At 36.3% G+C, this 11,832-nt stretch overlaps 2 protein-coding genes across 3 annotated transcripts in view; one reads left to right on the top strand and one right to left on the bottom strand.

Annotated features, from left to right (window-relative positions):
- Positions 1 to 1,868: 1,868 nt before the first annotated feature.
- LOC133850342 (coiled-coil domain-containing protein 96) lies at positions 1,869 to 5,505 on the bottom strand. 2 transcript variants are annotated; one of them, XM_062286413.1, is made up of 3 exons: positions 5,152 to 5,505; positions 2,462 to 2,558; positions 1,869 to 2,404 (listed from the first exon to the last, which is right to left on the bottom strand). In XM_062286413.1, exons 1-3 carry the CDS (start codon positions 5,413 to 5,415, stop codon positions 1,923 to 1,925), a joined length of 843 nt encoding a protein of 280 aa, XP_062142397.1. In that variant the 5' UTR covers positions 5,416 to 5,505; the 3' UTR covers positions 1,869 to 1,922. The 2 variants fall into 2 exon arrangements, with proteins under 2 accessions (XP_062142397.1, XP_062142389.1); XM_062286405.1 differs by having other exon boundaries at positions 3,421 to 5,504.
- LOC133850357 (uncharacterized) overlaps positions 3,120 to 11,832 on the top strand; it is a 57,792-nt gene continuing 49,079 nt past the window's right edge. The window contains exon 1 of the mRNA XM_062286443.1: positions 3,120 to 3,151. Coding sequence (XP_062142427.1) covers positions 3,124 to 3,151 — 28 coding nt within the window. The 5' untranslated portion in view covers positions 3,120 to 3,123. The remainder of the gene's footprint in view (positions 3,152 to 11,832) is intronic.

Below are 11,832 nucleotides of genomic sequence, written 5' to 3'. Positions count from 1 at the left end.
GCTAAAGGGTATGAAGAGGCAGTGTGTTGCCTTTGGGGCGTGGTCGTGGCCATTTGGCTGATGTGGCAGGTCGTTGGCTGCATTAGCTGCTGCTTCTGCTTCTTCTTCTGCTGCTTCAGCTGCAAGCGGCTCAAGTGCAAAATCGAATTTACTCGTAGCTAACGGCATTTCGTCTTAGCAGCCAAACTGAAGTAAAACCAAAAACGTCTCTTCCCACTCCTTTTCCGCCTTCACCTGCAAGGTGAGTGGTTGCCCCATGCTGACGAAGGCGATAAGCGCTTGCAACATGCGTGCCAAACACACGTGAAAAACAACGAAAAAAAAAAAAGTAAACGAGCTGAGCAAAAGGTAAAAAAAAGAAAGAAAGGAGTGCAGACGACGCTGGGTCAACGGCATGGTAAAGGGGGGGGGTCAAAGGGGCAGCGGCAGCAGCAGCAGCATCAGCACCTTTGCCATTAACCCTGCTGTGGCTGCCACACTGGCTGCCTGGCTGGTTGCATGCCACCGTTGGCGGCACAGCTTCTTTGCTATTAGTTTTCGCCACTTCTTGTTCCAGCAGCTAAACTCACTTTTTGTTGTTGTTCTTGTTGTTATTGTTGTTGCTGTTACTTCTCTTCTCTACGTTGTTGTTGCTCCCCTTCTTCTCGTTGTTGTTGCTGCTTAAGTGCAACATGAATTGTGCATACCAAGGAGACGTCCACGTCGTTGGTTTGCCTCCTTCCTGCCTGCCTCTCTCTCCCTCTTTCTCTCTCTCCCTTCCTCTGACTGCTGCTCATCTGTATGCAGCTGCCACTGAGGTGGCACCCAGCCTACCTCATGCCCCTCTCCTCTTTGTCCTCTTCAACTACTCCTTGTGCTCTTAACTCTGTTGTTTTTGTAGCTGTCGTTAGTGCTGGCCACAGACTAATACACTGACAGTGTGCTGCCACCTGTGTAGGCTTGTGTGTGTGTCCGTGTGTGTGTGCATGTGTGTGTGCGTGCAGTTGACTATGTTTGTTAGTCTTGTTTGGGTTACCCTACCAAGATATATGGCAGCTGCCAAAAGATGCAAAACATGACTTTTCTATATGCGAGCAGGCAGAACATGTCCCGCTGTGCGGTTGCCAGAGTGAGAGAGAGGGAGTTAAAGAGAAAGAGATAGGTAGAGAACAAAAGAGAGAGAGAGAAGGAAGTGTACGAGCAATGGCCATGACAGCTTTTGCTATCGTTGTTATTATGTATTTAGTAGAGTGGCACTTATTATGATATTGGGCCAAGAATGGGCAGGAAATTGCAGTTCTCCACAGCGACATTACAACCAAAGACGTTAAGGTAGATGCAACGGATTACGGATAAAGCGAAATCAAATAGAAAACGGGGAATGAAATTCGAAAAGTATTGTTTAGCAAGAGAAAGCATAAAATGTAGGATATATGATATAAAAAGTTTATGATGGCAGCAAAGAACAGAAAATAACAGAACTAAAAAAGATAGTTAAAGGCTAGCATCAAAAAATTGTCCACAAAATAGATTTCTCTGTATATAAGACTGAATAATATAATAGTACATTAAAAAATAGAATAAAACTTATAAAAATTAACTTTCTGAGGTTTTTTATGGCAGCATTTTGGAAAAAATAAATAGACAATGGAAAGATATGAATAGGGATCTAATAGATTTTTAAATATATGACTAGGTCACAAAAGAATAGGAATGAAAAATATGTTTTAAATGAAAATCCTAATTTATTTATTCCATTCAAACTAAAAAATTTTGCCCTGAACCGTAGAAGAGAAGAAAATATTAATATAATTAGATTTTAAATTGGCTATTTAAAAGAGATGTAACATTGACTTACCTTTACCAAAGGAAAGAAAGAAAACGCGTAATTATAAAAAAGTGAATAAATAATTATATAATTAATATAACGATTATAATATTAATTATTTTGATAATGCGCTGATTCGCAATTGCTTGGCTAAATCGGCGGCTTCTAATAATGCTGATTTTCGGATACTCCCCGTTGATTTGATGCTCTTTCGCCTAGTCACCGCGTCAGCAAGCTGTTCGGCCAAACGAATGCGATTAAGCAGACTCTTGTGCGTGTTTCGCAGCTTCTCGACCGATTTGCGTTTTGCATTCAAATCGCTGACAGTCTGATCAAAGTCTTCAAGCAACGCCGGATACTGCATGAGACCGCCGTCGAATCTCAATTTGCTTATCTCTCGACTGATGGCATTATGCTCGAGTTTCCCCCGATAAATCTGCTCGCGAAATTTCGTATTCCTATCGATGCAGTCCTGCAGATGCTTCACATTACGCTCATGTGTATTGCGCCACATGTGCTCCTTGTTCTTCAAATGGGCCAAAGCATGAACATCATCGTTGCATTTCGTATGCAGGCGATTGAGATCACTGTTTCGCTCTATAAACAAATATAATTAGTAATAATATTTAATGAATTCATTTTCAAGAGACTAACCTTCAATTTTCAAGGTAAGCACTTGCGTGTCCGCTTGGCGAATGAGAAACTCTCGCATTTTCAGACCGTCTCCCAGATCTTCCAGCTCCTCGGATTTCTAAAAAAAAAAAAGAAATATGAAAGCTACAGTCAAGTTCTGGCTGTAATAGACCCTTTACTTTTAGTTGCCTATCCAAATTCATGACTCCTCCGAGCTTAATCCCAATTTCTATGTGATTGTTTGTATTATACTACATTTAATACCAAATACTTAGCCTTAAGGAAGCTTAAGTTTTCATAGTATTCGACTTTTCACTTTATAAGTTTTCATATTTAATACTGCAAAGGTAAGAGAACTGAAAAGGAAAGATAAAGCCAAGTTTTGGCTGTAATAGACCCTTTACTTTCCAGTTATCTTCTTTTTTATTATTATTATTATTATTAATACTAAACTGTTTCAACAACAACAAGAAAGCTAATATCAAGTTGTGACAGTAGAAGACCCTTCTTTTACCATATAAAATATCAAGATTTACTCTTTGCATGCCAAGTAAGAAAGACCCTTCACTATCGTCATTATTTATAAATCAATATGTATTACAAGTTTTTTTTTTTGGAATTTTATAATAACTTTTGTTCCCTTACGTTTATTATAGGTGTGTTGCAATCGAAATGAAGCATGAATGTATGACGTTCAACTTTCAATGCCTGGTAAGTTACAAGCTTTTATTTTTATAAAGGAGAAGCTAAATTCTGACACAACATAATGTCCTATATGTACATATATATGAAAAAAATTCCATGTTTCGCATCGAGATCTTAATGTTAATGCAGATTGACAATTCAAGGACAGGTCTAAATGGACTTGACACTCATTCAGAATATACTCTATACTTTATACATCGATAGACCCTTTTCTACATTTTCAAAAGTAGAGTCTACTGTGCACATCAAATAAATTTAACTATTTAAACACTTACAATTATCATATCTGCAAATCGATGTTGAGCATAAAGCAGTTCCAGTCGCAGATCGGAGACTTCGTTGCGTACTTTGCTCATTGTCGTCAGCAGATTATCCACGGAGCTCGTCAGATGCACAAAACTATCGTTGTGCAGTAAAGTTTCTCGCACGATGCTCTCGAATTCAGTCAGCCGACGATTGCAATACTCTTCCCTTTCTATGTGTTGTTGCTTCAATTTCGATATTTGGAATTCAGTCTTTTCACTCGTCTGCTGTTCGATTTCCAGATGTCTATCCAATTCAACGAGGGCACTGTGAAAACGCTGATAATTGATTTCATCGAATTTCTTTTTCGATTTGCGTATAAAGACGTAACGTTTTTTCCTCAGAAAATGCTCGGTTGTCCATTTTAAGAGTTTCTCTCGGAGTGCGCTCTCATCGGTGATGTGAATGAATAGTTTACGCAACTTTTTCCACATTTTGAGCTTATCAAGTCGTTGCAGCAATTTCCTGGAGGGGGCCTCGCACATGGCGACAGTGCGTGTGATGGCCTCCTCCATAAATTGCAGGCAAATACTTTTGATGAGATTGCGACTCTCCACATCGGAGGCATTCACAAAATCCACCTGACTGCCTCGAACCTTAACTGCGTTCATTTGTTGTGTAATATTCGAGAACATCGACTCATCATTATCCTGCTTAGATGGCACCATGAAGAGCGTATGATCAGATGAGCTCAGACTGGAAAGATTTAGGAAACTCAGCGAGTGATGACTGACTGGAGCAAAGCTGATCGACTCTTTGTCAGATTCCTCCTCTTCGTCAGCTTCCTCAACATCTTCAGTTTCTAAAGATTCTTCAATTTCTAGTTGTGGTTGAATTTGCTTCTGTTTCACTTCTTTTATTTGTTGTACTTCTTCTTTGGGCGTTATTGGTAAACTCGTTTCGGACAACTCGTTGATATCGGGCATCGTTAGCGTCTCCATCATTAATCTGCGTAAAGCAATGTACTCGGCTTCTTCATCGTACTCTTTGGTATCGACTAGCGACGTTTCCGACGTATCATCAAAGTGCAAAATATCTTCCTCATCTTCCTCGACAGGTTTTGGCTTTACTTCTTCCACCACTTTTTCCGATTTCTTAGCTTTTCTCAGCGGTGTAACTTCAACGAGTGTCAATGATCGCGGACTCATCGGCGACATGCGACGATTGGTTTTCTTCGGAGTCGACATTTGACTGCTGTCTGTGGTAGCTCTGCTCTTTATCGCGTGAGCACTTGCGTAGGCTTTTATCTGTCTGGATATGGTCGAGGATCGGCGGAACTGACTGCTTCGACTTTGTAATGTGGCGTAACTCTCTCTGCTCGATATACTTATTAAACTCGATCGACTTCCTCTGCTTTGCAATCGCTCCAAACTCGTTCTCGTCATTCGAACGCCGCTTCCTAAACTCAATCTATCACTTTTGCTCTCTCTACTACTTTTATTTTTACTCTCCATGCTAGCTTTGCTCTCCTTGCTCTCTTTACTCTCCTTGCTCTCTTTACTTTTCTTGCTTTCCTTACTCTCTTTGCTGTTCTCACTCATTTTGCTCTTGGTGCTCGCTTTACTCGCTTTGCTATCCACTTTGCTCTCCCGGCTATTTCGACTTCCTTCGCTCTGTCTACTCGCTGTACTTATTCTACTCGTTCGAGTCTCACTACTTTCTTGACTCGCTGTATTCGCTTTGGGTTTAATTTTCTTACTCACTTTATTCGTTTTATTTACTTTGATCTCTATCTCTGTCGTAGTTGGCACTCGCGCCTTCTGTTTTTTCTTTTTATCCTTTGGTACATCCCCGACTTTTTGCATTGATTTTGAGGATCGAAGCTGACTTGATGGCTTCGCAGTGGTAAAATCCTCCAACTTCATCTCTGTAAAGTCGGTGTCTAGAGCAAGACTTGTGAGTCTCAATGAGGATGAAACGCTGAGCTTTTGCTTCGTTTTTGTTCGTCTACGCTTCTGGGAACTCATGTTTAAGTTGTTGTATTAATTCAGAAAAGAAACGAAAGACAATTGAAATAAATGAATGTTTAATCAAACAAAAAGTGTAATGAATTAATCAAGGCATAAACTTTTTCTTTACTTAATGTCAACTAACCAAAAGATTGCTAAGATAAGATCGTTAATTTGAAATCATTGAGATTCAGTTACAGTAGTATTGTGTATTTAAATATCATCTTTTTAATCTTTAAATTCTTTTTACTATATTACCTTCTTTCTGTGCTTATGAAAAAGGAGTAAAAGGTATTACAACGGTTGCGATCAGAAATACTTTTGTATGGGAAAAAATCGTCTTCTCTCTAGGGGTCTTAGATGCTGAATATTTGGTATATTTTGCACTCAATGGTATTTTAAATGTAGTACTATATCAATATATCAAATGCAGCATTTTACACTCAATGGTATTTTTTAATGTAGTACTATATCAATATATCAAATGCAGCATTTTACACTCAATGGTATTTTTTAATGTATTACTCTATCAATACACCTACAGCATTGGTTATATTTTAGTATTTTTGCGGTATATTAATACATTATATTTTAAAATTAATACCGCACTGTTTTGTTTTTATTCAAGGGTAACTCTTTTGCTTTTTTAAACCCTATAGCTTAAACGAAGTCTAAATTCACATGAAAAAATAAAGTTGAAATATATCGACTTTTTTTAAAATATATGCTTTCACAACAATAATGAAAAGACAAATACACCTTGCATTTAGGGTATTTTTTAGTGTATCACTCTCTTGAACTAGTCTCGTTTAAGTTGCCCAACTTGTCCTGTCGGCAATACCTGCTCGGTTGGCAGCCAGTTGCGCCCTGTTTGCTTCATTGCTCTGGCCTGTTGTGTTGGTTAATATCATCACTCATGTATGCCGTATACTAAAGAGAATTTATCATGTCTGCTGCGGCAGCCAGCAGAAGGATAATAAAAGCGAAGCACAAGACGAGGGAAAAGAATGTGCGCTCAAAACGAGTTTCGGGGCTGCCATTGTCGCTCAAGTGTTTCGTTCTTATTCCGCCCAGAGAAATCTATCTATGTGTGCACATTTTTCCTTTTTCTTTTTTTTTGGGACTCGTCTCACCTGGCGACGTTGTCGATGTCGATGTCGATGCTGCTGCTGTTGCTGCATATTCGCAAATTCGTTTAAGTTCAGTTTGTGTGTTTCCCAATGCAGTCAAGAGCTCGTTACAAGCTGCAGCAAATGCTTTGGGAATATTTTGCTCTCGTTTTCGTTTTTATTATATGTATATATTATGCTTGTGTGTGGATTTCTGTTCTGGCAAATTGCCTAAAACTTTCTTCGTTGTATATATTGTTTGTGTGCATTTGATGTAATGAATTCGCTGAGAAATGTTTTCCCACTAATGCAGACAACGATTGATGCAACACCTGCAAAACGAAAGAAAAAAAATCAGAAAACAACTCAAAAGCAACAGCCACACATTGCGTATGCGTAATGTGTAACAGATATGCTTGCACTCTTCCTCTTCCCCTCTCTCTCTCTCTGTCTGCACACTCATGTGTATGTGTGGTTGTGGGTGTGCGTGTGTGAGTTCCGTTTCCGCAATTAAAATGTTGATTACATGAAGTACGACTGCCGCTTGTTTGTTTGCCGCCGCTGTGGGCGCTACAAAGGAAAACGGAAATTATGTGTATGCGGGCGTTAGCGCTTAGCTCAGCCAACAACAACAACACCAACAATACCGACGACAACTGGAACTGTAACTGGAACGGAACAATCGCAACTGTAGCTGACGCATAAATTTCGAAACAAGATAAGATTTTCAAGCGTTTGCGTTTGCATTCCCGGATCTCTTTGCTCACAATTAACCGAGACAAATGCGATAAACAATTTTCTGGGAAAAACTCATCCTGATAATTTGCCAACAAACAAAGCACAATTTGCAGAACAACACAAATGCTATTAAATAGCATTATGATGCGTTTCAAATTTGCTTTATAAAAAGCTCAACACACACACTCAATGACAAACAACTAAAGAGCTGAGCTGCTGCACTCAAATTAGGCAAACACTCGTTGATTGCAGAAGAAAGCTTAATCAATTTTTGTATTTATGCTGCAAGTTGCAATTTCAAATATGTCAATAATGCAATTTTTATGAAGCACATACAAACACAATTCTGCATTGCAAAGTGCAATCTAAAAACAAGTAAGAAAGTTACAGTCGAGTGTGCTCGACTGTGAGATACCCGCTACCCATTTTTAATAAAGGCAAAATATTGCGGTATAATTTTCAAAATATACCGAAAATACTAAAAAAAATACTAAAAATATACCAAATGGTATATTTGGTATATCGATATAGTACACCATTCAAAGTATACCATAGACGGCACAATGTGCCAGATTGTCGGCCAAAGCAACTCAGACCCCTAGTAAGTAGGCGTTTTTCCCATACAAAAGTATTTCCTTAATAACTTCCACAATTTTTATCTGATCGCAACCAAATTTTCAGGAATCATAACTATTACAGTAGTTATTGTATATACCAAAATTCGTAGCTCTAGCTTTAAAATTACACTTGTTATTCGATTTTTTTGATTTGCGGGGGCGGAAGTGGGCGTGGCAAAAATTTGAAACAAACTTGATCTGCGTGCAAACATAACAAATGCTGTCGAAAAAAAATTATAGCTCTATCTCTTATAGTCTCTGAGATCTAGGTGTTCATACGGACGGACGGACGGACGGACAGACGGACAGACGGACAGACGGACAGACGGACAGACGGACATGGCTATATCGTCTCGGCTGTTGACGCTGATCAAGAATATATATACTTTATAGGGTCGGAGATGCCTCCTTCTACCTGTTACATACATTTCCTGCCGGCACAAAGTTATAATACCCTTCTACCCTATGGGTAGCGGGTATAATAAACTAAAATGCAACTTGAATTTAAAACATAATTGAAGTTGGTATTAAAATCGGAAATTTCTCTGAAAAAAAATACATTTTTTAATGCAGACTTTTTTAATTGAAAAAAAAAAATCGATTGTAAATTAATTAGAATCATATTTAGATTGGTATTTTCACGGAATATATTTCTAATTTATTAGTACAAATATTATAGTTAATTTTGTTAGAGTAAAAGTTGGCTTTAATATATTCTTTTTCTCGTTTGTATATCTGCTATCAATAGGGTAGAATGGTATTATAAATTTGTACCTCCGGAAAATTTATGTAACAGGTGGAAAGAGTTATATCCGACCCTTTAAAGTATATATATTCTTTATGAATACATAGATCCTGAGAATTTTATTGCTATGGGATAAAATTGTAAAAGTTATTTTAGAAATACTTTTGAATGTCAAATTATTCCAAATGCAATCATGTTTTAGCTGCATTGGCTGACAATATGGTATATTTTGTCCTCTATGGTATATTTCAAAAATTGTATTTCAAAAATATACCAAATACAATATTTGGTATATATTGAAATATTTTTTGGTATGTTCTGATATTTTTGACCTCCATGGTATATTATGAATGTAGTATTTCATCGATATACAAAATATGGCTCTTGGTATATTTAGTAATTTTCAGTATATTATGTGGTACATTCAGGTATTTTGCGGTATATTATTCTGTATATTTTAGTATTTTTGTAGTAATATTCGATAGATTTACAGAATTATTTTGCTCTTACTCAAATAGGGTATCTCACAGTCGAACACACTCGACTAAAGCTTTCTACTTGGTTTGCTTTTTTTATGAAAATGAGAACCGAATATTAATGCATACATACCGAACTTTTCTTTATTTAATGAATTTAATTTATTCCTGTATGAAATCATTTAAATGTGGGTGTAAAATCTGTTTACTTTAAGAAATTGAAGCAGGTTTCAACACTTTATTTACTTCAAGAGAACTGCACTTCAAAATAAATAAATATAGAGGAGAATAATATTTTTGTATAGAGCGATGGTTACAAAAACTCTGAAGGAAATAAAAATCACTAAGTTTAAACTTTGCATTTACTAGGAAAAATCAAATTTATTGGTCAAATTTGCTAGCCAACTTTGATAGACTTGAAGTTCACTGCGGTGTTATTTTTTCGCTATTTTCTCGGTGGAAAAATGACAGCTGAATATTAATACATGCGAAATGTACGCAGTTCGTTTGCTTGACAGCAAACATTTCAATAATTTTCATCGCCAGACTATTTATATGCGCTGCTCAGCTGGCAAAAGCAAAAGGTTGCGTGGGCGACAAACAAAATGAAAAAAGCAAAGAGAAATAAATAATACAAAAAATTGTATATGAAAATTCGCTGTAAATTCAATGGCTGCCTTTGGGGGTCTGAGGTTGTTTGACAACTGGCACTGCGCGGTAATTAAATCAATCATACGCCCTGTGGTGGCAGCGCAAAGCGCACAACACGCAGCAAGAAACAGCAGCAGAAGAAACGTAACCTGAGATGGAGACAAGTTGAAGGAGAGGGGGCGAGGCGGGGTCCGACGCCCACACAGACACCTGCAAATGCTCACGCGTCGGCGCTTAGCATAAATGAATATTTATAATTCAGTGTCTTGGCACAGAGCACTTGTCCCTCTCTTTCTCTTCTTCGTCTCCTGCTTTGCTGCGGCGTGCAAAGATCCGCCCGCAAAGTGCTTTTGAGAGTGCAAAAATATATTTTTATGAATATTTATTTGCTGTTGAAATCGAAGTTATGCATTTGTTCCCCCTTTTTCTCTGCAGCAAAAAGTTTCTTTCGCCCCGCTGCTCGGCTGCTGTCTGAAAGGTGCGTAAGACAATTTAATTTATTTGACGCATTAAAGCAAAAATATTAACGCTATAAATCAATAAAAATCAAGACGAAAACGCACTCCGAAGCACAACTTTTCTGCGCGAGAGAAATGTATTTTATTTTGATTTAAGTATGCGCTACAAAAAAAAAAGGAACAAAGTTTGCACCAAGCAACAGCTTCTATTAATTTATGTGCCATTTGGAGAGGCTGTGCCACGCCCCCAAACTGTCTGAATCCCAACAGACCGTGGCGCATTTTTATGACAGCTGCAAAGTTGCGACAAGTCAAAGTTGCTTTATGTTATGGGCCTTTTGGGCATTTGCCGAGTCTCACCTGATTGAGATGCCGCAACTGAAACTCAATTCGAAATTCTGTTCAACTTGTTGTGATCTATTGAGAGAAGACTTTAGAGTGAGTTCAAGTAGGATCTGTTGTATAATTAAATGCGATGCAAAGCCAAGATGACTAATACTTTATGTTGAATATCCAATTATAATTAACATATTGTTGTTTTGTTAATATATGTTACAAAGTAGATAATATTGATCCTTAAATTGTCAGGTACGCTGTTGCATATTTTGAATATTGCATCATATCAATATACTAAGAATAGCTTTTAGTATTCATTCGGTATTTTAAAAAATTTGTCTATTTTGTATTCTCTAGTATTTTTAAATGTATATTATACGAAATTCAGTTTTTGGTATGTGTTTGTATTTTTCGGTATATTCATATATTTTGAATGTATTCTCTTCATTACTTTCTTTAACAATCTGCTTTATTTTGTACGCTATATAATTAGTATTATTTTAGTATATTTTAATAATTTTGGTATATTCAAATATTTTTAATGTATTCTCTTTTTTACTTTCATTAAAAATCTGATTTATTTGGTATGCTATATATTTAGTATTATTTTAGCATAATTTAGTATTTTCTGTATATTAAAATATTTTAATGTACTCTCTTCATTACTTTTTTTTAACAATCTGCTTTATTTTGTACGCTATATATTTTGTATTTTTTAGTATTTTATTAATTTTGGTATATTCAAATATTTTTAATATATTCTCTTCTTTAACAATCTGCTTTATTTTCTACGTTATGGCATTTATTGAATCTTGCAATATGTTAATATACAAAGAATATCGTTTAGTATTTTTTCGGAATATTCAAAATCTTTTCTATGCTGTATTCTCTGTAGCTTTTTGGTAAATTTTAGAATGTTAAAACTGTAATATTTGATTATATATAACAAATTTAAACGTTGTAGAGTTATGTACGAAATACAGCTTTTGGTATATTTTAGTATTCTTCGGTATATTCAAATATTTTGATTGTATTCTCTTCAATACTTTCTTTAACAATCTGCTATATTTTGTACGCTATGACATGCATTATATCTCGCAAAATATTAATATACAAAGAATATTGTTTAGAATTTTTTCGGAATATTCAAAACCTTTTCTATGCTATATTCTCTAGTGTTTTTGTATATAGTAGTATGTAAATATATTTATTGTAGCTTTTTGGTATATTTTTAGAATGTTGAAAACTGTATGATATATATTCAAAATCTAGTTGTAAAGTTATGTGCAAAGTACAGCTTTTGGT

This window comes from Drosophila sulfurigaster, chromosome 2L (genome assembly GCF_023558435.1).
Source record: "Drosophila sulfurigaster albostrigata strain 15112-1811.04 chromosome 2L, ASM2355843v2, whole genome shotgun sequence".
NCBI classification, from domain to species: domain Eukaryota; kingdom Metazoa; phylum Arthropoda; class Insecta; order Diptera; family Drosophilidae; genus Drosophila; species Drosophila sulfurigaster.
This window is presented reverse-complemented; position numbering and strand designations above follow the sequence as displayed.

Coding starts and splice junctions, on each gene's coding strand:
- LOC133850342 (XM_062286405.1), bottom strand. CDS start 5,415: ATGAGTTCCCAGAAGCGTAGACGAACAAAAACGAAGCAAAAGCTCAGC. Junction 2,559..3,420: donor GATTTGCAGATATGATAATT/GTAAGTGTTTAA, acceptor TTTTTTTTTTAG/AAATCCGAGGAGCTGGAAGA. Junction 2,405..2,461: donor GCTTACCTTGAAAATTGAAG/GTTAGTCTCTTG, acceptor ATTTGTTTATAG/AGCGAAACAGTGATCTCAAT.